Here is a 26,339-nt window from a genome sequence, read left to right as displayed (position 1 = left end):
TCAAGTAAATCGGGGCCTGGCACAGCAGCCTAGCAGCTAAAATCCTCGCATTGCACATGCCAGGATCCCATATGGGTACCGGTTTGTGTCCCGGTGGTCCCGCTTCCCACCCTCCTGCCTGCTTGTGGCCTGGGAAAGCAGTCGAGGACGGCTTCATTGCGTACCCTTGGGACCCTGCACCTGCATGGGAGACCTGGCAGAAGCTCCTGAGTCCTGGCTTTGGATCAGCTCAGCACTGGCTGTTGCGGCTGCTTGGGGAGTGAACCAGGGGATGGAAGATCTTCCTCTCTGTCCTCCTCTCTATATATCTTCTTTTCCAACAAAAACAAAACAACTTTAAAAAAAAAATCAAGTAACTCTAGAAGAATCTCTGAAAAATAAGCCAATGGAATTTAATAGATTGCACTAACAGATAAAACTAAAGGTGTATTTTTATAGATCATCACGGATCATATAAAGATTAAAAGATATATTTCCAAATTGAGGAAAATAAATGAAAAGCCTCTTCTGTTATTTGGAAGAGATTGGAGATTTTAAAATTTAGAAAATAATGCAAGCATTTGTGGTCGGGCACGTGCTCCTGTCATCACTGCCTCTGAGCCTGAAGACAGGCTGACAGTTGTACATACTAGGTAGATTTTTTTTACTAAAATCTAAAGGTAAACTGATTTCCCTAGAAATTTCATCTGCCATTCCTTTCTCAATTTGAAAAGCAAATATCCCATTTAGCTATTTTGGGTAACTTGCAGAAAAGCTAACAAATAAATTTCCTGTACTACCTTTGCACTTCAACACTATCATAAAATGAAGAAATCAACCACGACCCCCCACTCTGGGCCACCACATTATGCTTCAGAGCAGGTGCTAATACAACATGCTAAAAATGAAGACCATCAATACCACACTCATTAACCAACCACCTAAATGAAGCACGATTGTAAAATGTCAAGTTCAAGGACTAAGAAACAAATACATATATATTTTTTTTTCTTGCTACATTTTCAAATGTATTATTAAACATGTAAAAAAAGTCAGGCATAGAAAAGTATGAACAACATGTTACCATGTGTACAAGGAGGAAGGTATACATTTTAATAGCTATTTACAGCTATTTGTAGAAAAAAAACCAGCTCTTGAAATCAGCAATTCCTTGCCTCTAGGGAGAAATGATAACTGATGGGGTAGGGGGAAACTTACCTTTCATTGTGTAGCTTTGCACTGTTCTTATAGTTTTCAGATGTGCATACTATACTACCTAAGAACATGAACGTTAGCAGACAGCTGGCTTCTACCCCGACTTCATTAACCACATGTGATCCATGTAATCACTTACCTCAATTTTCTGCATTCTAAAATGAAGTCACACTAAATCGCCAGATTTCCCATCAACAATTTGACAAAATTATGGTATATGTAAGTATCAGGAAGTGAAATAAAATAATTCTCATTTTACAGTGACTTACATTATATGACATTATAATTATTTACATTTCTGCCAGCTCTGTTTTCTCAAGCTATAAAAACAACATAAGCAAGAGAGTCTGGGAAGAAAATTCAAGTTTGTGGATCTGATAGTGTGTCAAAAGTAGAAATATGCTTGAATGATTCCTCCTTTTTACAAAATATTTTAAAATATTTCAAAGCATTTTGCTAAGTAAATATACAAAAATAAATTTGAAACTATTACTGATTTGCATGAGATTGGAGATCTGAAAATTTAGCAACAAGCATTTGTGGTTTGGTATTTAGTCCTATCAACATTGCTTCTTACAGCCCTGATTTATACATAGCAGAGGTAGAAGTTTGAAAATAGATCCTGAGGTAGGAAAAAGCTGAAAAATCATTCCCTTTATTCCCATCAAGTTAGTCCAAGGATCTCAAAGAATCATCGACAATCTTCCTCAACAGGAGGTCGGTGACCAAGACCAGACACGAGCCAGACATGGGAAAAGAAAGCGCAAAACTTCCTACCTAACAGGACACGAGGGACGCAGACAGGCCTGGTGGCACACTTACTCACGACCCTTCGTGCTGTAGGGTAAACACGCTCATCTTGCATTCCAAAGGGCTTTTAAGTCTAATCATGGGCTAACATAATGAATAATGTAATAACAATACTTTCATGTCAAAATAAATGGCAGGGCAGATGAAGTGACTTCACCAGAGTGAGGCTGCCAGGGGCTCAGATTGTCCAGAACAGACTCACAAAAGATGGAAGACCTGGAGCTGGTATGACCATCAATGGGAAGGCAGTGCATGATAGGAAATCAGCAAGAGAATTCAGTTCTAAAAGGGTGGTAGCCACGAGTAGTCAGTAACAGGATGATAATGTCAGGTTGTGGTGGGATTCCAAACAGCAACTTGGATATGCATGTTAAGAACTACTTTTCAAATACTGGGTCACAAGATTTTCTTTGGAGTTCTACACAGAGCACCAGAGTTGAGCCTGCTGTTAAGATGCCTGCATCCCCCCACTGCAGTGTGTGTGCATTTTAGGACCAGCAGTAGCTCCTGATTCCAGTTACTGGATTCCCACCACCCCCATGGAGGCTACACCGAGTTTCCAGCTTGCAGCTCAGGTCCGAGCCCAGCCCCAGCTGCTGCAGTAATGGGAGGACTAAATCAGCAGGCAGCCTTGCTCTCGCTGTTCCCCCAACCCTGCCCTCTAAACTTTCCTACAGGACCAAATATTATTTCCTATCACAACCTTGTACACAAGAGCCAGCCCTGCCCAAAAACCACAAAAACGGGTATCAACAGGTGCCAGTTTTGCTTTTCCGCTGATGTTTGTGAACGTGGGCCTAGTTGATGAAACAGAATGCTATGAGTTTTGCTATCAAAAAATTGTGAATTAAGACACAGTAAGACTTAAATTATCTTCTCTCAATGATCTAATAATGATTTTGTAAAGCTAAAGAAATATGTAAAATTACTTAATTTTCAGCAAAATACACAATTCAATCTCAAGTTAGTCATGATCACATGGATAAAGAATCTGCATGTTCATGTATGTTGATAATACCCTGATTAAAAATACAGATTTCTAAACAATTTACTCTAAAACAATGGCACAGGGAAATAAAGAATAACAACCAATATAAAAGCTACTAAATTAAGTCCCCAATGTAAAAAGCACCTAAAATTCTATTTTGTTATCCATTTTCCACTACAGCCCTTCAAATATCTTATGACTTTGATACAATCTATGTGTAACTTACTGAGGTAAAACTCTTATGTACAAGCTTGCCAGAAAAAAAAATGTTTACGATTTATTTTTATTGGAAAGGCAGATATACAGAGTAGTGAAACTTTTCCATGATCTGGCTGTCCAGGTCACTACTACAAATGCAGTGGAGGCCCGGCGGTGTGGCCTAGCAGCTAAAGTCCTCGCCTTGAAAGCCCCGGGATCCCATATGGGCGCCGGTTCTAATCCCGGCAGCTCCACTTCCCATCCAGCTCCCTGCTTGTGGCCTGGGAAAGCAGTTGAGGACGGCCCAAGGCTTTGGGACCCTGCACCCGCGTGGGAGACCTGGAGGAGGTTCCAGGTTCCCGGCATCGGATCGGCGCGTACCGGCCATTGCACTCACTTGGGGAGTGAATCATCGGACGGAAGATCTTCCTCTGTCTCTCCTCCTCTCTGTATATCTGACTTTGTAATAAAGTGAATAAATCTTTAAAAAAAAAAAAAAAACAAATGCAGTGGAAATTTCTGTCCTCCCCCGACTGAAGAGCAACCACCCCTGCCACACGCAGGCCAGCGGGGCCGAGGGCAGGATGACACCCTCGAATGCAGTGAGAGCCAGCCAATCGGGGTTTTTTTGGTTTTTGTTTTTGTTTTCAAAGATTTATTTTATTTATATTACAAAGTCAGATATACTGAGAGGAGGAGAGACAGAGAGGAAGTGGAGCTGCCGGGATTAGAATCAGCGGCCATATGGGATCAAGGCGAGGACCTTAGCCACTAGGCCATGCTGCCAAGCCCTGTTTTTGTTTTTTAATTAAATTTGTATCATCTGCTTTGAAAGGAGAGAATTCCTGGGAGTCTGTGTGTCAAGTTTCAGTACAGCAAGTTTGATGGAGAAGTTATGACTCGGAAAAGCTGAAGTCAGCGTTCGGAATACTGACAGTTCTGAGTTAGTGGAGATGGGTGAAGGTTTCTTGTATGAGGCGTAGTGAAATGGGGCACAAGGGCTAAATTCTGATTTAATGTTTTGAATGAAAACGGTCTGTTTTCCTTGGCTGAACTGCACACCATTGCAGCAAGGAATGGTATGAAGGTATCTCAAAAAGGTCATGTAAAGTAGAATTAAAAAATAGTTTTTGATACAGAAAAACTTTTAAATGAGTATATATTTTTCATAATACAACTTCTTGTGTACTTTTTGAAGAATCTATTTGTATGCATGGATTTCAAAAATTGTTATACCAAAATAGACATCTTGATTTCATTTTCCATGATGGTTTTTTTTTTTTTTTTTTAATTTAAAGGGCAGATTTACAGAAAGAAAAGAGAGATCTTTCATTCAGTGATGGATGGCTCCTGGCTCCTGGCTTCAATTGGCTCAGCTCCGGCCGTTGTGGCCACTTGGGCAGTGAATCACTTGATGAAGATCTTCCTCTCTGCCTCTCCTCCTTTGTATATCTGACATTGCAATACAAATAAATCTCAAAAAAATTTTTCATCTCAAAAACCTTTAAGAACAACACAGCACCTACTATACTACAGTTAGTTAAAATCCTCCAACAACAGCTACTGCTAATCTTTGAGGTACAGCTCAGACTACTGATTAACACCTGAGATCCTTCCTGATTGGGAATATACTTGTTGGTTCACATTTGTGTCCTGACCAGAAAATTTTTTCTACATGTCTTTCAAAACTCAAGAATTAAATACCAAAAAGATAAAGAAAGAATTGAATACGGGATTCATGAGTCTCTCCTCATGCTTCCCCTCACAGTCTGAGGACTGGTGGTGTTCCTGTCTCTGTAACCCTGGCACCCAACTCAGGACCTCAGGCAGGCCAGCAGCTCAGCAATCTACTGAGTGGATGAATCAGTTGACCTGGAGCCTGGCATGCTCGCCTAGTGGCCCACGTCCTCGCATTGCATGCACTGGGATCCCACATGAGCACCAGTTCGTATCTTGGCTTCTCCACTTCCCTTCCACCTTATTTGTGGCCTAGGCAAGCAGTAGAGGATGAACCACAAAGCCTTGGTACCCTGTGTCCACACGGGAGACCTATGGGAGGCTCCTGGTTTCAGATTAGATTGGCTCAGCTCCAGCTGCTGCAGCCACTTGGGGAGTAAACCAGCGGATGGAAGATCTTTCTCTCTCTCCTTCTCTCTCTAAATTTGATTTTCCAATAAAAATAAATAAACCTTAAAAAATAATCAGTCAACCCAAGACAATGAAATCAGGAGAACATTCCCGAATCCTCTGGCCTTCGATACCTGAACAGACTCAACAAAAAAAAGAAAATTTCACTGCTTATTACTATATTATTACTCATCTGTCCCCTGATTATATTTTAAACAATTCCATCTTCTCTTGAATAAACTATAATGTTTAAATCTTCAAAAGGCAAGTAAGCATCTCATTTCAAACACAACTAGTCCCTATGAGTCACGTGCTCTTTCATGAACATGTGACACAAAGGCTTGCATCGCTCGAGAGGGTAAAGAAGAATCTGGGTTAATTCAAACCAGTTGGCCTGCATGCTGCCTAGGGCACTACCTAGGCATCAGTAACAGGTAAACAAATGCAGCTGCCACCACCCACCTGCCCTCAACCAACTGCACTCACATCAGCAAGCCAGCTTCCTGTGTCAACGCCAGGAAGGCCAGGCTCAGTCTCAGAAGAAAAGATACTGTAGTTATTTCAAGCCTATATAGTCATTTCCACCTCTATCAAGACATTATAAAATTTCACATATAAAATTAAAATAATGAAGAGGACATAGAAGCAACTTAAAGAAATTAAATATGCAGTTACTTGAACAATTGAACATTTCAAAAAACAAACCTGTCAGATGTCTAAATACCAGCAAGCACAGCTAATCCTAATAATATCAGACTGAAAATAAACGTGCACAATCTTTAGAGTGAAGTTTTTTTAAAATGGGAAACCCCAATGCCTATTAAACTGTGTCATAAAATAAAATTTAAAAAGAAAAAAAGATTTGTTTTATCTTTACTAGAAAGTCAGATATACAGAGAGGAGGAGAGAAAGGAAAGGAAGATCTTCCACCTACTGATTCACTCCCCAAGTGGCTGTTGTGGCCACAGCTGAGCCCATCTGAAGCCAGGAGCCAGGAACTTCCTCCAGGTCTCCCACACGGGTGCAGGGTCCCAAGACCCTGGCCCATCCTTGACTGCTTTCCCAGGCCACAAGCAGGGAGCTGGATGGGAAGCAGCGCTGCTAGGATTAGAAAACGGCACCCATGTGGGATTCCGGCACACACAAGGCGAGGACTTTAGCTGCTAGGCTACCGTGCCGGGCTCTGAAGTTTTATTTTTAAGGGGTAACAAGGTCTCTCAACAGACAACTTCTAACTTGTGTCTTGAACTCAGAAGACCATAGCTGACATCAGATTTGGATGTGAGAAATTATTCTGATTCACATTTATCTGATGGCCATGAGAAAAAAGGACTAGAGTTCATCCTGTGTACTCAAACCCTGATGACAGAGAAGATTCACAGCAAAACTATTTAGTCTGAACCACAAGAGAAATAAGAGTAGGAGCAGGTACACCATTTAAAGAAAAAAAAGAGGGGGAGAAGACAATCCTCCAAAGCGCAGGAAGCACCAAAGCAGGGATCAGCGACTAGGCAGCAGAAAACGCACACTTGTTGGAATGAGAAAATCTCAGGTCCCAGCCCGGCGCAATGGCTCAGTGCCTGCATCCTCACCCTGCACCCCCGGGATCCCATATGAACAGCGGTTCTTGTCCCGGCTGCTCCACTAGAAAGCAGATTAAATGCTGGGACTGTACCCTTTCAACCAAGACTCCTACTTGGCCCAAGGCCATGCTGTCATTGACTGTCAGCATGATCACAAATGACCGGCCCAGTAGACAGCACCTGTTCCCCCACCAGCAATCAGTTTCTATAGACTAGCCAGCAACTTAGGAAGACACCAGCAAGAGAGGTGCCCTGTAGGCAGTGTGCCTAACTGAACCAATCAGATCCATTCTTACAGGAATGTAGATTCAAGCTTCATGGAGAAGGGATATAGCTAAAGCAACACAGGCCGCAGAAATAATACGGCAGTTACAACCACTCTGAATCATTACAGTAAGGTAATTAGTTAAAAAATAAACAAAATGAACAGACCTGGCTTTTGACATAGCATTTAGGATTCCATATCAGACACCTGCATCCCACCGGGGGGTGTCTGCTTCCACTGCCAAGGCCAGGGGCCGGGTATCAAGCATTCCTAGGAGGCAGCAGGTGAGCTCTCCACGACTTGGGTTCGAGCGCTCGACTCTTGGCTGCAGCCTAGACAAGTCCCAGCTGCTGCAGTGACTTGGGGATTACACCAGGAGATCCCTGCCTGCCTTTCAAAAATTAAGTAAAAAATAGTCAAGAAGCAACATGTCTCCCACTAACAGGGCAACATCTCATCAACAGTTACACCCGTTTTGTTTTTCCTAGTTTCTCTAACACCTACCAAGCAGAAAGCCAGAAGGCAAAGTCCCGATTCCCAGAAGACTGACCAAATCTCTCTCTGCCTCATAGTCTCCAAACACTCCTCCCCTAACTAACTGAAACACCAGGTAGAACTCTGTGTAGCAAACAGCACAACAGTACACAGGTGTGTGTACCTGTGCTCACACAGTGCGATCAGAAGACACAGCAGGAGGGTCAGTGGCGGCTAACTCCAGCACTGTGGGTCTCACCTTCACCTTGTAGCACCTGCAGCTGGGACCTTCCTTAGTCCTCGCCAACTGTCAGGAGTGGGGAACCTTTCTTCTGTCAAAGGCCATTTGGATATTTTTAACGTTATCTGCAGGCCTGCTATGGATTTGTTCAATTTCACGTCTCGCCTGCTTTGGGAGAGCCAGAACATGTGGTTTTGCAGGCATTTACATGAATGGTCCCATGGGTCTGACATGCCCTAACCCTGGTTTTACACACACGGCCTTAGGTCTCCCAGAGCTTCAAAATTAACAACTCGTTGTAACTGTGCATTGCAGAGATGCTCGCTCCTTTGCTTCTGAAGATGTCTGCGCATTAAACAGTCCTTGGCAGGCAAGGCACACTACCCTTCTTCTCACAGTAAAGGGTCTGGGACCAGCCAGGCCGGTCAGGCAAAGAAGGCGCAGACTGGAAAATCAGGAAGACGTTTTGTGGAACGTGTAATTTAAGGGTGTGAGTCTTCAAACATGTTCATAAATTTTACTAAATGTTAAATTTATGAGCCTCACAAGCCTATCTTATCTTTTCAAAGCCTGCCTACAGAAACGGAGGAAGAAAGCTAAAACATCTGCAAATGCCCAACACTGCATCCCAAGAAATTCAGTAACAAGACCAAGCAGCAACACAAGGCCACTCTCAGAAGCTGACACAGAACCACTCTACTGTCTTTCCCTACAACCTGGTCAAAAATTTAAAGATATAAAATTCCTTCCCTAAAAGCCCATCATTATTTTCCCACACAATCCAACCACTTAACACCCATCACGTATCTAGTGCTTCACTATTCTTCTTAGGAGAAAAACACTCCTTGGTTTCTTCTTTTGTCCAAAATCCACACCACGTCACACCAGCAAGTGATCTGGGGCTTGGGCCTAGCAGGACACCTTTCCACCCTTTCGCTGAAAAGGGCCCGGTGAAAGGCCACAGTCCCCTTTCTCAGAGCTAATTTGTTTGCAAGATAATTCCAGAGATGGAAGAGATTAGACCTGAAACCAATATTCAAAATCTGAATTGTAATGAAAGCTATGTGCATTTGAGGTTCATTTTGTTGAAACTAATTCCTCACCTGAGCTAACATCACTTTCACATGTGGATGTTGCCAGATGACAAGTAGAAGTCAAGATGCAAGCTATTACTCAAACACCCAACGTGAGTTGCTTACTTTGACTCTTCATAACGTTGTGTGTGCCAGGAATAGGCCCCCAACACCTGACAGAAGCATTTCAGTATCACAATCCCTTAGGCACACAACAAGGTCTAGGAACTCCAGCACTTGAACTGGGATTCTGGATATAAAGGCTCATCCAAACTGAGAGCTCTCTGATGATGTCAGTTGAAATAGTTTCTGGAACACTAACATTTCTAAGATCATCACCTACCATATATGGGGCAAGATCAGGGTCGGTTGTGTGGGTCAGTATCAGCAGGGAACAGGGCCCGGGCCTGAGCGGCAGCGTGGAGAACTACTGCCCGGCGTGCACGGCCAGGAGAGCTGCGGACTGCAAGTTCTGCTTATCTCTCCAACGCACACCGGCTACAGAAATCCCTGACACAGCTGAATTCGTTCTCCTTAACACTCTACCCTAACGGAATGGGTTCTTTCAAAAAGTACTACGTATCTACGTGTTGTTATATAAAAACACTTCAGCAATGTTACTGAAATAAGACGTTGTTCTGTCGATATTTGGCACCTGACCACATTCATGTGCGGAGGCAGATGCTAATGAGAATTTTCAGAGATTGTTCCGGAAAGGAACCCCCCCACACACACACACACAAATTAGTTACAAAGGTGTGTACAGCTACCTAAACCTTCCCAAGCTAAATGAAAATTCATGAATAAGCTACTAATATTTAATGGGAAGAAACTAAAAGGAAATACAGCTGCTCGTCTTCAATTCCAACAAAAAACACCATGTAAAACCTGACGTGCGGCAATAAAGTTCTTTGATGCAAAAAATGTTTAAATATATTTGCAATCAGTAGTAACAAAATCCTACATTTGGAGATGTTACTTATAGAACTGTTCTAAATGTCCTATACAGGCTTTCCATCTTGTCCTCGGAACGTGTGAGGTGAGGTAACCAAGACATGGTTACCTCAAGAATGTTTTAACTTGAATGTCATACAGGTGGTCATCTGTGGATTCTACAACTTGACCAACTCATCTAGCTGCACATCACTGCATTAAGCTGCCAATGAAGTATTGCGATGAACATGCAAATTCTATGAGAACCTGAGTAAATCACTGGACTTCTCCATGCTTTATAAACCTCCTGTTCCACAAAGGAAAAAACAGGTCTGCTCGTGGTGTCAGGAGCATAACATAAATGCTCACGACTAGCTGTTACTAACAGTTATGCTCACGACTAGCTGTTACTAACAGTTCTACTCACTCCCAGAGACTCTCATCCTAATACTGGTAGTATTTTCTAAAACAAACGGGACTTGGCAACAAGAGAAAGTTGGTAGGTTTTGAGAAGCCCTGCAGTCTGACACCACTTGTTTCGGTATCACGACTAAACATTTGTTTAAAGTGCCTGTGTATACATGAAAATATTCGAGGCGCTGTACAAAAATTAGCAAGACAGTCTCTGATATTAAATATATACCACCAGGGATATAACTGCTGAGTGGGTGCTCACAGCACAATGTTTTACTCAACTAGACTCAGCTGTGGTCTTTAAGTTCCTCTGTCTGTGGTGTCACACTGGTATGTAAAAGCAGCCAGAAAATTAATCTTCCAAATCCAGAGTAGAGAATTCAAGATTCTGGGGGAAATAAACTGCATTTTCCACAACAGTCAGAGCTATGTTGGTATTAATCACCTGTTAACTAACCAAAAGAGAAACGGGCAAGCAGAGCTGGAAGCTCAGAGATGACTCAGGAGCAGAACCCAAGGGCAGCTCTATGGAACAGCCAGCTAAGCCACACGCTATCAGAAGGCTGCTTCATCTTGGGGTTCAGCTCTCTGCCAATGTGCCCAAGGCGACACCTGCAATTGGGCTCCCACTACCCCCATGGGAAACCAGGGTGTACCTCCGGGTTCTGGCTTCGACTTCAACCAGATCTTGCTGTGAGAGCTGTGTGCAAAGTGAATCGGCAGATGAAAGACCTGTCACTCCTGCCTTTCAAATCAAATGCTTTTTTTTTTTGGTGGTGGTGGTGGTGGAGAGGAGAGTTAAAGAAATTAATGGGAGAAATGAAAAAAACAATTATTTTAGGTGAGTAAAACCTACTTTTATTCTACATTCTACTATGTGCCTAATGCCTTAGAATCAAAACAGCTTTTCTTGAACTTGCAGGCCCTTGCTCCTTTTCAATCCCAAGCTCTTAAAGTCAGGGGCAGGGAGAGGCAGCTGCTAGGCTTAGTACGGCAGACACCTGCAGCCCCCATCAGTCTCAGGCTTGTGACTCCAGCTTCTCACCATGACAGACCTTGGGGAGGAGTGGAGAAACGCAGCAGTGTAACTCAAGGAACTGGCTCCCTGTCACCCATGTGGAGGAAGACCTGGGTGGTACTCCCTGCTCTGACAACTACAGGCATCTGCAGAGCGAACCAGCAAGTGGAAATGCACTTATATCTCCGTTTCCTTAAAAAAAATTAACGCTTTCTAAAAGTCAGAAGAAGAGAAAAATAACAGAAAACACAAGGATTTTGTTTAAAAGCATAACGAACACCATGTGGCATGTATTTTAGGGCAACGTTTCAGATGAACTATGAGTGCCATGGCTAAATCAGTCACAGTAGTCTAGGGATTCCATTAAAAAAGTAACTTTCACAATTCCAAACTAAGGCTCTAGAAAACTTCCACGGGTCACTGAAGAAAACTTAGAAGCCAAACTTGTACAATGTTAGGAACTTCCCTCTCTCATTTTTAGTCCTCATGCTGTCTGAAGAGATCATGTGCTCCTTCACAACTGGAATCGCATCCACTTGTACACTATTTCCATAGATCTCTGCTATAACATACAGAGGGAAATGCCTTTCTCCCACACAAAAATCGCAAAACTACTGGCCACAGCATCCACATGTTCTTCAAAGCACACTAGGCAGAAAACCCCATCAGCAATAGGACATACTCCTTTAATACGGAAAGGTACAAAAAATGCAATCCTTATCAACCAAAAACTTTGGCTCATATACACAAAACCAGCCTAAGAATTAAGCATGGGTAACTGATATATTCACAAATTTTTCTTGGTAGCAAGGGAGAAAACAGCCATAAACAACAACAAAAGTTGTGTATTCAAGAAACCTCTCCATGGACACTAACTGAACACCTGCCCAGTGCCAGTCCTCAGCCACTCCCATCTCCTCTAGATGATTTGCGCTATCCAGACTCAGTTAAGCCACAAGCTACACCTATTATTACTTCTCTCTTCCACATTTACAAATGAAGATATTATTAGAAAAAAATTAAACCCTACAGGAAAATTTAATCAATAAAGTAGCAACGAAGGTAGATATGACTTACACAGCCCCACGTAAGCCTTAATTCTTCATCTGCTTATTATTCATTACAACAAAATGCCACTCATTTATTTTAGAACATATCTGACAGACCCCTTTGGCATATGCTCAAGGGGCCCAGGTTTTAGCCTCTGAAATGACAGCACTCCAGAGTCAAACTAACCAAAAAGCAAAACCGAAAACCCAAAAGGAGAGGACAGGCACTTTTAGTGGGTCCTGCCTTGCTAACCTGGACCCCCCCCCCTTAGCCTTTGATGCTCACGTGTGTGATAGCCACAGATTTGGTTATCAAGATAAAATGTTCCCAGTATCTCCAGGCCTTTCTAATTGAAGAAGTTCTAACACAGTGTTAGTTTTTCTACATGATCCAGGAGAAATCTTTTCGACAGTCTGTGGAACTCTCATTTTCCCCTCCTAAATTCTGGAACGATTACAAAAGCAGTCATACTGGCAAGGGTTTGGTAGAACGTGGGTGGCTGGAGCCAGGGAAATCCAGCGAGTGGGCTTTCTGCTTCCAGCATCAACCATGTCCCCATCTTCCCTGCAGTATTCAGCAAGTAAAGCTGAGCAGGCGACAAATAGAAGAGAAAATTCAGCAAGAGTTACCCCACTGCTTTTTAGAAACCCTCTTATCTTTTCACTAGTTACAGGTACTTGAGTCTGGAAAACTTTCTTTGGAATATGTCTTGTGTGCAGGAATGCATAAAAGATAACACCTTGCAAAGTCAAACATACAGGTTTAATAATGTGCAACTAATGAGGATGGTTTATAAATGAAATGCCACCTACACATTCAGTTCCCTAAATATAATATACTATTAGTCATTATAGTCAGGCTTATAAGTACAAATCTACCATTTGTGGAAAAGTAAATCTGTTTTTAAATTAAGGAGAAATTATCATTCTATTATTTAGAAATAAAACTGTCAGGATATAATTCAAGTGTAGCTGCTCACAGTCACTGAGTAAGCTTAAATTCAATAATAAAACATTTACATTTCAACCAATGTACCTTTTTGAAGCACATTTAGCTGAAATAACTTTGAGTCTAGTTTATTTCCATCACATTTTTTTCCAACATTTTCCCAACAAGAACACGTACATTCAACAGAGAACATTTCCAGCAACAGTTACAGTCTCTCTAGTTTCGTTCACAGTATATTTGTAGTGCAAAGCACTGGGAAGGGTAAGTTTCTTCATCTATCAAAGCATTTTATTATGACCTGTGGATCCCCAACATTTTAAAATGTTATACAAAAAGTAGCTAGGTGGACAGGGTCCTTTCTAAGTACAAGTGTGAACCTGTATAAAAACATGGTATATTTTCTGCTGTTCCTTTTAAATTTTGAATCTGACACAAATTTCTAAAAAATAAGATTCCCTAAAAAACACAAAATATTACTGCACAGAAGCTTGCCCCAAATTTCATATAGATGTGCTTCTGTTTTTCCTAAAGTCTTGATTTTAAAAATGCCAAGAACTCATTATTGTCTAAATTTTACAGTCAGGTTCAAATATTATCAAGTGGTCACTTAAGATATTTCTTGGAAGAGGAAATCAAGGTTGATCCACTCATATTCCTTCTTGAGCGATATTTAAAAGAACAAAGTCGCCTCATGAGAAGTGCTTACACACAGATTGTCTACATCCACCAAGTACCAGCAAGCTGTTCACTACTTCCACATCAACATTAGTAAATGGGTGTGGCTCTTTAAAAAAAATAGAAACTGAAAAATAAAGTTGCATCTATCATTAAAGTGCTTTGTATAAAATTTCAAGAAAAATTGGGGAATGTTTAATTTCCACAAAATCTTCAGATGGTCACAAATAAAAAAATCTAATGAAGCATTGATGAATGAGCTAGATTTTTCCTGTAGTAAATATTTTAGAGAATATTTGAACATTTAGTGCTAGAGAACAAGTTAGAAATAAATGGATGTAAAAATCACAAATATTTGGTAAGCTAAATATTTATAATGTATTGATGCTAATTGTCTTCCGTTTCTATCATATACTAAAAAATCATATATATATATATATTTATGTACAATCCAGATAAAACTTGTGCCAAATAAAGTGAACCCAAACTGAAACTATTAAGATATAAAGTATTTTATCAATTAAAAATTGGTATTTTCTTCAGGGTGTTGATCCCTTTAATAACAAATTACTTGAAAAACAAAATTTGCAATATATTTGTAGAAACTGCAGACCAAAAGCACAAGGTCAAGGTGGTTAGCGGATGGCCTGTGATGACGACAAATAATGTCGCGGCTACTGCAAAGTGCTGGAGTAGGCACTGAATCGAGTGGTTAGATGGCTGTGAGTTTAGTCAGAAATCAGCAGCTACAGTTCAGAACTTATGAGAATATTTTTCTTTGTTTCCTCATAGTACCATGTGAAGATGTTTAGTGGTTCTAACACCAACTTAAAGTCTTTCCACAAAAATGAACTCCAACCCTTTCCGTACATCACTTGACGTTATCTGAGGAGAAATGGGAATAAATGAATACTTTTGAGTTTACTAATAAAGCCTTGCTTTTAAAATTATACAACAGTAAGTGACTTCCTAAAAGGATAGGTTTATATTAAATTTTCTATACAATTAAAAAAGTGTGATAATCAAATCGCAGCATTTAATCTATTCAGCACTCACCCTAAGCATTTTGCTTCAGGACCTGACCCTGAAACTCATTAGTATTTATTAACTACACTAAATGCCTTAAAGCCAGGGACACAGGTATTGAAGGTAAACTTTTAAAATATATACTTTCAAAACAACTGCAGGGAGTCTACTCATTATGGTTTATTGCATTTCAGAAATCTAAATTTATTCTAAGCCTCCTAGAAAGTATCTTTTTCTTACAAATAGGTATTTTATTTTTCTTGTAAAATACAAATATCAAAAAAGACTTTCCCTACTTAAATAACTGCTGAAATGATCACTAAAAGAAAGGAAAAAAAATACTGGCCCTATTAACCATTTTTCCATAGTTATAAACTGAGTAACAGTAACTAGCACACACTCCCTCCACAAGAGAGCGAGCTTCTGTTTGCATCATCTGTTCTCTTTCACCTGGAAGCACTATATTTAAAGTAAAAAAATAATCACTACTCATTCTAAATTCAACTTGGGGATAGTTTTTCTTCTGAGTACAGAACTTTATTCAGCCATCACAGATTAATTTTTACAATAATTACAGTGCCTCAAAATATTATTTTCCTATAATTGTTGCCCTCACAAATTCATCCTAATATATTTTTAACTTTTCTAAAATGCATTCATTAGTAGACTAAATCAATCAATCAAATTAAACCTGTGCAAAGTTAGTTCAACAGAAGACTTCTATTGTAAACGTAAGCCAACGTAAAATGCATACACTTTACAACATGAGGAGAGTACTGGGCCTGTGCCGTCCACCAAAACTGCACTGCAGCGTCCTGTGCAAGGCAAGCTCGGGACGTTAATTTCTGTCCCAAGCCACTGCATTAAAGGTCACTGAAGAGCTAAAGGCAACACGCACATTACTCTTGCAGTTTCCACTGCCATAAGAAACACACGTGACAATGAAACCCAGCTATCAATTATGGTCAAATGCTTTTTTAGTTCGATGGAAAGGGGAAAGCAAAACTCTGTTAACTGTTCCTCACCAGACCAGAGCCTTAGATCTTGTACTTCGGCCTTTGGTTTTGTTGCCTTCGGGTGAATTGGAAGCATTTGCCTTATGGGTTTTCTTATGATGTTCAAGGTAAGTCTTTTTGGCAAATGCCTTTCCGCATTTATTGCATCTGTGAAGGGAAAAGTTTTTTGTGACTTTCACTTCGATACCGACGTCTGCTACGTCATACTTTTTACTAGGAGAATTAGAAGTGCCATCGTGTTTTGATTCGCTATGTTTCGCTTCGTCCCTTGAAGGGCCTCTTTTTGCCACTTTATTTAGGACAAAATCAATAGGCTTTTTTATAGCTCTGATCTCTAAACTGGCTGTTATTTTTCCAAGATAACGAGATGATTTTTTATGAACCACAGTTATGTGTCGTATCACGTCACGTTTCCGACGAGTTTCGTAAGTGCAAAGAGGACACTTGTAGAATTTCACATAAATGTTATTTCCATCTGTGTGCAACTCAATGTGTTTAGTCAAGTTTTGTTTGGAAGTAAACTGACGTTTACAAAGTTTACAGTAAAGTTGCTTAAAGTCAAAGCCTGCTGAAAGTTTTGGCTTCCTCGTTTTCTGCAGGCCACCTGCGGCCGCCTGACTAGGCGATGTAGGACCGTCGGAGTCTTGTTTCAGTTTATTTTTCTGGGCAGCCAGTGTGTTCTTTTTTTCAGTAGAGTGATTTGTCCCCTTTAATTCATTCTGTGGAGGATGGGTAGTGGGAGGGGCTGTAGATTCTACAGAATCTGCTGGTTCAACTTTAACTTTTATTTCTGAACTGTTGGCAGTATTATTAGGGCCTTTCTCTCTTTTAGAGTTTGTTCCAGAAAGAGTTATCTTGTGGACAATTTGCATATGTCTTTTAAGCATTATTTGTGAACTATATTTCCTCTTGCAAAGCAGGCATTTGCATGCAGTTAAATTGTACTCAGCCTTTGAAGACGACTTCTGTTTTCGATTCTTGAAAGATTTTTTAGGAGAAACAGAATCCAAGAACAAAGGTTGCCCAGGCTTTGTTGCTATCTCAGGAGTAATTGAATCCCTCCTTAGTCCTCGATGAACTTCATCAAAATGCCTTCTCACATTCGCTTTGGTAGCAAATGATTTGCAGCATACCGGACAACTCCTGCTTAATGGAACCAGAACATTCTTAGTGCGCCCTTTAGAGGACTGGTTTGGATTCTTCCGTGTTTCAATGTACTTTTTTAGTTCCTCCATCTTTTTCTTGTGTACTTTTCTTATGTGGCGACGCACACCCCGTCTAGAATTGAATTCTTTTCTACAAAGACAACATATCAACTGGTGACCAAAATCAGAATTGTCAGAGGTTTCCACGTCACCCGAGGATTCCTGAGGCGGTTCGCCCGCTGCAGGTGCGGCTTCCTCAGCAACAATCTCAACCGGAGCAGGCTCTTCGGCTTCCACCTCGGGCTCTGTAACTGCTACTGTTTTAGACTGTTCAGTGCTGGCTTCCTGTATTTCAACTTCAGCTTGTTCAGCAGTGCTGCTTGACTCCGTTACTTCAGCAGGATTATCGGTCCTTGAAATGTATTGAAACACCGCGTTTTGATTTGTTTCTATAGGTTCCAGCTTAATAATATATTCTCGCTTGTCCATATTTGGATATATGGCTTCTAGGAGATCACTGATGGCTTGGCTTTGTTTATCATTTACATCAGGAAGGTCTGTTAAGAAAAAAGAAACACTACTTTAATCTGAAATAATTAGCTTACTCTAGGTTGCTGACATTTTGAAATATATTTGAACCACTTCCTTAACATTTATCACTTTACTGGTTCATATTTATTTTTATAAGAATATTACTTACTCCTTCGTATTTTATGAAGATAAAAATTAATACAACAAACTAAAATTTGCCTTCATTTAAATTCTCTTCCCAGCACACAACTGTTAAGGAACGGTGCGGTCAGCAGAGTAACTTCTGCTTCTTCAAGTGCCTTTAGAGAAAACATCAGCATATAGGTGTCCTAAACAGTAAAAACAGGATCTCATGGTTTTATCCCATTATTTCACACTAACAAAGGCAACTCAAAGTTCTCACAACTCAAGATGCATAAAATATCATGGAGTAAAAAAATGTTCTTACACAGGTAAAATTATCATTCTTAAAGAAAACACACAGGCCCTGTTGTAGAAGGAGAATATGGCAGCACATTTGGTGCTGCAGCAGAAGGAAAACAGAACTAATTGGACAACTATCCCAAACAAATGAAGACAGCAAAAAATCTGTGAATGGAGCCAATGGACATTGGGAGAGTGACGTCATCCTCAGATCGGTGAAACTGGCAGCATTCCTGAACTGTCCAAGCCACCTGGGCAAAACCCTCGGGGTATGTCCACACGGAGATTCTGGGTTGATATGAGGTGGCAATTCCTCACACCTGGTACTAGGATGCATGGAAAGTCATGAGTGGATTCCCCCTTTGACTCTCCCCTTCCCCCAGGAACAAGAAGAAGAAATAACAAATTTGGAAGCACTGAGTACACCCAATTTTCCCTAAACCTGAATCCTTCCCATACTGATGCACTATGTAATCATTATTAAAAAATAAAATTAAAAAATGATAGCATTTCAATCAACTCAATCTACAAGAATTAATCTAAGCTAGTCATGTGGGAACATCTGACTCTCTTAGGGAAATGAGAAAGCTAATAAGGTTGTAAACAGTTACAGAAACATGAATAGAAAAATACTTGATAAACCTAGTCCTGTTATATGTCTTCAGCAGGACACTGTGTTTTATTAAAACAACTGGCTAGAAACTATTAAATTTCTTCTAAAAGTAGAGCAAGCTTTATTTGCTTGAAAAATAAGTATCCAAATATCCTACTATAACAAAGCTAGTATAGGTTATATTTCCATTTAACACCCTAAAATCCAACTAGAAAAATACCACAACTTAATCTATGTATTCAGGTATCAAGAAATGGTTCATGATAGCTCTTCTAGTCTTCTTAGCATTTTTTTTTTAAAGATTTGTTTATTTTTAATGGAAAGACAAATATACAGAGAGGAGAGACAGAGAGGAAGATCTTCCATCCACTGGTTCAATCCCTAAGCCGGAGCTGAGCCTCTCCTGGCTCCAGATCAGCTCGGCCCTGGCTGTTGCAGCCACATGGGGAGTGAATCAGCAGATGGAAATCATTCTCTTTGTGTCCTTCTCTCTGCAAATTTGACTTTCCAAGAAAAATAAACAAATCTTCTTTAAAATCCACATGGTTACCAGAATGACAAAATAAGTTTTATATTTAAGTCCACAAAGAGCTAAATTCCTGAACAAGAAATATGTGACTTATTATGAAAATATTTTAAGGAACATTAATTAATTCCATAAAGCCCCAAAAACACTACCCTGTATTCTACTAACTTAATCCTGCAGGCGCAGGACATCAATTCAGTAATAGTGAGCTACTTGCCTCATTCTAAAAGTAATCTCCTATCGGAAGTTAGACACAATCTAGTATCTAATAGAGACCCAAACTTCACTGAGAACAAATCTAATCTTCAAATCAAGACACAGAAAAACGCACAGAATATTAATAAAGATTACTTCATGTTTTCTATCATTCTGAAGCAATACAATCAATATACTCTTTCTTTGCTCTTCACTTCTGGCCTTCTTATTTAGAGAGAACTCCAGAGATCACATCTGGTCTAAGCTCTGTCCGATCCAAAGCTGCCTGGCACACGGGCATCTCACCACCACAGTGCCCAGTTCAAGTCCCAGTTCCACCCCCAACTCCAGCTTCCTGCTAAGGCATGTGTCCCTGCCTTACAAATGGAATACCAAAGACAATTAAGAGAAGAAAAAAATCTTCCATATGGCTTGGGTAAGTATTTTTTGTCTCAGCAAGCATTTATTCCTCTTTTTTTTTTTTTTTTGAGATAATGTATATATCATTTATTGTGTAATCCAAGGCTTTATGGTTCCATTAAACAGAGTTCAAGAAACAAAGAGTAGAAAGACTGCAGAGCAGCAGGTAACCAGGCAAGGGCTTGATCAAAAATGCTCAAGTGAGAAGATACTCAACTTCACTCACTCAAACTACAGTAGCACATAATTCCTATAAATCTGCTTGACAAAAATTTAAAACAAAGCTTCAGGAAACACTATTTCTTCACCAAAACTAACACAGTTACTTCTTTTTTATTTTTAAAATTTAACTTCCGCATAAGGGATAACACATACTCTGGCCTGTTTCAATAGCATGTCCTCTCATCCCAACCATTTCGCTGCAAACGACAGATTTTCATTTTTACTAGCTGTATAATATTCCATTGTATGTATATGTGTGTGTACACACACATCTTCTTAATCCATTCATCTGATGATGGATACTGTGGTTAATTCCATATTTTGGGTACTGAACATCACTCCTATAAGCTTGCTAGAGCAGGTACCTTTATGTTAAAAGTGACTTTATGTCTTTTGGGTTTATACCACATAGTGGTTTTGCCAGATCATATGGCAAGTCTATTTCTGGTGTTTCAAGAAAACCCCATCTTTTTCCACAGAGGTTTCATTCATTTAAAAATAATATTTAGTACGTTCATACAAAATACAAATAAATATACTCATATATCTAATCTGAACAGTATCTTTAGGAAAAGTCAGGTTTAAAAAAAAAAGCCTGTTAAGGAAGTATGTGTCATAAGGGCTGGGCCAACCCAGAGGACACTCCAGGCTCCGACCCCCACCAGCCCAGAGCTGGCCATCGTCAACTGCTCAGGCAGTGAGTAGATGGACGCTCACTCCCTCTTTCGCTCGCTCTGTAAATCTTCCTTTCAAACAAAGTCACATAAAAAGTATCTATGAAAGTATCTATGAAACTGTGCACCACATTAAGTATTTCATTCTGTTCTCCATTATAAAATTACTATAATATTGATATTACCATAATGCAAATATATAATCACAGTATAACAATACTTAGCAATAAAAGGCACAAATGAATATACTAATAAAACTTACTGTCATCCATCTGCAAGCTTGGTGGGCAGTAGAATTTTTTATGTGTAATTAAATTTGGTAATCCTCTGAAGAGACTGCGACATAATTTGCATTCAAAAATAGTGTCCACATCTTTTAACAAAATATGCTTCAGCTGTTTAGTTCCTGAGGAAAAAACATAGGAAAATTTAACACAAAAGGGAATGTTCACATGCACTGAGGCTGGGGAGCCACGGCCGACGGAATGTTCACATGCACTGAGGCTGGGGAGCCACGGCCGACAATCCATAAGCAGTTATTCTATCAGGACAGAATCCCAGCTTAGCCAACTTCTACCACACCACCTTCAGAACTAAGTTCTAAATATAAACTAAGTCCTAAGCAAAAAAGCTACAATCGATGCAAACTAGGACAGCTAAGAATGATTTTTTTTTATTTCAACCAATTGATTCCTGGGACACCCCCAGGTAGTGGTTGTGACATCCAGTTGAACCTTACAACAAAAAGCAGCAGTAAAGGTGCATTAACGTCCCCGTAACGGATCTGGAGAAGGGCAGGAAATGGCATCTACCCTTCCTGTGAAGCTCCTTGGCCAGCTCAGCCAGCCCCTCTCCACATTAGGAAGTAAACAAGATTTCCAAACATATTCCCTCAATTCCTTGAAGAACGTTAAGCTTATCGTAGGACTCCCCATATTGTTTCCTTAAATTCTGCTTCAATTACTTTAGGTTCTGGGCCAATATGAGATTATGGATATTTAGTGCTATTGGAGGGAAGCTTTGTATTAAGAGATCATTTTGATTTGCTTATTCAAAGTCTGTCTCCCATAAAACATTTAATACAGCTGCAATTAATTAAGCACTGATGTGATTACTGCTATACTGTCTGTCTTCTTTACTAGATTATTAGAAACTCCACAGACGATCTCACCCAGTTCAGCTCTGATAACGCTCAATCGGGATTTGCTGAAGAAATGCTAGCCAATCAGTGAATCCAAGCTTCATGATCAAAGATCAAAAGGTAGAAAGAGTGACAACAGTAATCTAATCCACCAGGAACAAAATATACATCAAAGATTTTTCTTACACTACTTTCCACAGGTTTTTAATATAAGCAACTTGATAAAATTGATCCGCACTGTGTTCTTAAATGTGCCTTTAGTTTCCTCAAGTTAGAAAAAGAAAAAGACAATGGAGTGCCAGTGTTGTGGCATAGCTATTTGCAACACCAACATCCACACTGGCTCCTCTTCCTGTTCAGGCTGGCTGCCAAGGAACAGCAAGGAAAAGACGGCCCAAATGCTTGGGCCCTGCTATCCACTGACAAAACCCACTGTGTGACAATATGGGGAAAAGGAGCCGGGGGGGTGCGTATTGGGGGGAGGGGAATCCCAAACTATTCAAAATTATACCATATGGCTAACCATACTCAAAATTCACAATCCTCATTTTAATGGCACAGAGTTGTAACCACCTCTGGAAAGCAACTGCCCAACCAATGACTGCTGTTCCCCACTGCAGTGCTGCGAAAATACCTGACGTTGCATGTCTACACCATTCACATATATAATATGAGTAGAAATTATTTGTGTCACCTCTAGATGAAGGTTTTTAAACAGTTGTTACTTCTTGGTTCCCTTTTTTTCCCGAACTACTAGCTGGCTGCAGAGCCTTAGAAACCTTGGCCAGAATCATTTCACAACAGACACGTACCAGAGAGAACTCTCCATTTTGGGCTCCTATCTTATACACATAACCTGATTCTGGAATTCACAGGGCAAATATAACTTCAGATGTACATGTTTATGTGTATGTGTGTGTGATATAAATGAATAAATTCCCACTTTATTTAAAAAAAAAAAAACCCTAGCCTGGCTTCAGCCTTGCCTCTGTGCTGGCCACTGCAGCCACTTTGGGAGTGAACCAGGGACTGGAACACCTCTCTGTCACTAACTCTCTCAAATAATATATAAATAAGCCTCATATTTTAAAAAAGTAAATACTGACATAAAAAAATAACCTAATTGCCCTGAAAATACCCACAAATTTTACAATTAGCTCGCTCGCTCTCTCTTTTTTTTTTATCACAAAATCAGATATACAGAGAGGCGGACAGACAGAGAGGAAGATTTTCCATCTGATGATTCACTCCACAAATGAGCACAACAGGCCGGTGCTGTACCAATCCAAAGCCAGGAGCCCGGAACCTCCTCCAGGTCTCCCACGCAGGTGCAGGATCCCAAAGCATTGGGCCGTCCTCGGCTGCTTTCCCAGGCCACAGGCAGGAAGCTGGACAGGAAGTGGAGCCACCAGGATTAGAACTGGCGCCCATGTGGAATCCCAGGGCATTCAAGGCGAGGACTTTAGCCACTAGGCCACTGTGCCGGGCCCAACAATTAGTTCTCTTAGTAGTATACAGTAGGGTCTATAAAAATATTTCAATCAAATTATTCAATCAGTTGTAGTACACTTATAAGATATTTTTAGAGTGCACCATATTATTATTTTTAAGACAGGTCAGCCCTCAAAGTTCCACTGCAAAAGATAACCATTTCTCAGACCTTCATTGTCAGATTCCAAATCTGATATTATCTTAAACAGCTATGCAATCTCTGCACTTTGGTTTACCTAGTTTGTATAACATAAGGAGGTAAAACTCATCTTGAAGAATTATAAAATGAGGGGCCAGCACTGTGGCACAGCTCGTTAAGTCACCACCTGCAAGTAACAGTGTCCCATAGGGCTATCAGTTTGAGTCCCAGCCACTCCATTCTGATAAAGTGCCCAGAAGGGGGGAAGGAAGATGGCCCAAGTACTTGAGTCGCTGGCACACTAGCTTCACATCAGCTCGGCTCTGGCCATTACAACCCTCAAGACAGTGAGCAAAAGACAGAAGATCTCTCCTCACATTCTCTGTAACTCTGCCTTTCAAGTAAATAAACACCTAAACAGGAAAGGAGGGAGGGAGAGGAAGCAAGGAAGCAAGCAGTGAAGGAGGAGTGAAGGAACAAGGGACAAGTAGGCCGGCACGGCTCACAGGCTAAGCCTCTGCCTGCAAGTGCCGGCATCCTCTGTGGGCACCAGTTCATGTCCCTGCTGCTCCGCTTCCCATCCAGCTCCCAGCCTGTGGCCTGGGAGAGCAGCAGAGGATGGCTCAAGGCCTTGGGACCCTGTACCTTCAAGGGGGAACCCAGCAGAAGCTCCTACCTCCTGGCTCCTGGCTCTGGGTCAGCTCAGCTCCAGCCCGTTGTGGCCATCTGGTGAGCTAACCAGCAGATGGAGGATCTTTCTCCCCGTCTTTCCCTCTCTAGAAATTTGCTTTTCCAATAAAAGTAAATAAATCTTTTTTTTTAAGTAAAGAAAGAAAAGAAAATGTAAACCTAAGTCCCAGAAAACTTAAATCATGCACTTGAATTTTTACTGGAAAAAATATAGGAAAGCAACTGTATCAACGCCAGTGGGAACAGAAGAAATTCTGCACACTGATTCTGTAAGCCTGCTGCACCCAGACTGCAGATTGAATTTTGTCTTTAAAACTAATCATTCAATATTGAAGAACACAGAAATAACATGAACTAGGGTTAATTGAAGATTTAAATACAAAGTACATGGTAGCCAATTTAAACCATGTTATAGTAAACCACAAGTTATACACAAAAAAAGCTGCCAAGAGTACAAATCGCCATAAAGTAGATGCTCTCCTTATTTACCAGATTCTCTCAACCCTATCATACACAAAACCTTATTCTTTTCTTATTTTCTCCACCCCCAGCAGTAGGCCAGCTAGCAAAGTGTAACGCAGAGCATGCAGCTGGCCAGGCAGGCACCTGAGAGAAGCACGGAGCAGGCAGCCGCACGGTTACAGGCGATGGCTCTCCTGCCTTCCCCTGGCCGGGACACTGCCACGCAGAGGGCTTTCCAGGACATCACCAAGCTCGTTCTCAGCCAGTCACAGAGTTGCATCCCGTAAGAAGTATCCATTTACTATGAATAAACACCTAAAGCTTACCTGTCTCTATCAGTCATCAATCACAAATGCTTCCCCTCAATACGCAGACACACACACAGCTATAGACACACCAAGTTCCCCTCACTTCTGCAGACTACACCCATACCTCCTTCTCCCTCACTCTGCAGGCTTCATTTATACATATGTGCATCCCCCGGCCACCTCACTCGCCCTCCCTTTGGTAACTCTTCAAATCTAAAGGTACAAGGAAAATTATCTGGCACTTTCTGCTTTTAAAAACCCTTCAAGTATACGCCCATATGATCTGTACATCTGAACTAGTTCATCCCCATCCCTTCTAACCAATTATTTTTCTGTATACATATTAAATTGGAAATCCAGGAGAACACAGTCTTATCTTTGATATCCACATTGTACTCCCAGCCCTCAGGACAAATGACACACAGGAGTACTCTGTTCAAGAAAGTCTTCTCTAAAAACAGATTTGTAACAATCTATGTGAAATAAACAGGGGAGTTCAAAACTGTCTTAAAAGATTTTCTAATTCTAATACATTTTACAAATGAGAAAAAGGAACTGTCTTACCCTCAAATACAAATTTCTATAAAACCCAACAATTTTTTCCTTTGCTGCTCTCAACCACCATTTAAAGTTTCCAAGGCAGGCACGTGTCCTCATGGTTTCCAGGCTGGCTGAGTGCATGGGTTCAACCCCACGCCAACACCTGCAGAGCCTGGAAGGCAGCCACAGGGGTTCCCGTGATTACCTTCCTGCTGCACAAAGGAGACTCCGATGGAGCTCCTGGCCCGGCTCCAGCGTCAGCCTTGGGCCTTCGCAGCCATGTAAGGTGAACCAACAGATGGTGGGGACAGGCAAGTTGCTCTCCCCGGCTCTCCTATCAAGTCTTTAACAAAGAAACAAAACAAAGCAAACCTTCCTTTCCAAGATGAAATAATTAAAAATAAATTAAGCAAAAGTTTTATGTTTGTCCATAAGGATATAATCATTTTACTAACAATCAGCTATCATTCTGATTGTTCTGCTCATTTAAAATTAGCCATAGCCAACTAACCGTGCCTAACTACAAGTTCCTATCGTCCGAGACAGATATAATCATCAGATAACATCGTTCTTCCACACCTCCTGATCCTGAGAAACAGATTCGCGCTGTCTTCCTCACAATTATACCTTTTCTTCTATTACTTTCTTGCCTTAGGTTTTTAAATTATCTTATAAGTCACTACTATTGCTTACCTGGACCACCAGACAGTATCTTTATAGTGATGATTTATTTCAAAGTCAGGGTTACACAAAGAGGGAGAGACGGCGAGAGAGAGCTGGATCTTC

The 26,339-nt window shown here is 40.7% G+C and overlaps 1 protein-coding gene across 2 annotated transcripts in view; it reads right to left on the bottom strand.

Moving 5' to 3' along the window:
* The window catches only part of ZNF800 (zinc finger protein 800), a 44,753-nt gene that overhangs the window by 5,481 nt on the left and 12,933 nt on the right, over positions 1–26,339 (bottom strand). The window contains exons 3-5 of one of the 2 annotated variants that reach the window (XM_004592499.3): positions 21,045–21,188; positions 16,043–17,735; positions 13,113–14,876 (exon numbers count right to left, since the gene is read on the bottom strand). In XM_004592499.3, the coding sequence (XP_004592556.2) occupies position 14,876; positions 16,043–17,735; positions 21,045–21,188 (1,838 nt within the window). In that variant the 3' untranslated portion in view covers positions 13,113–14,875. Of the gene's footprint in view, positions 1–13,112; positions 14,877–16,042; positions 17,736–21,044; positions 21,189–26,339 lie in introns of those variants that run through there. The other variant, XM_058681252.1, reaches the window with a different exon arrangement.

Source organism: Ochotona princeps, chromosome 25 (genome assembly GCF_030435755.1).
Source record: "Ochotona princeps isolate mOchPri1 chromosome 25, mOchPri1.hap1, whole genome shotgun sequence".
In the NCBI taxonomy this organism is placed as follows: Eukaryota; Metazoa; Chordata; class Mammalia; order Lagomorpha; family Ochotonidae; genus Ochotona; species Ochotona princeps.
The sequence above is the reverse complement of the archived record's forward strand: the minus strand, read 5'-3'. Positions and strand labels throughout refer to the sequence as shown.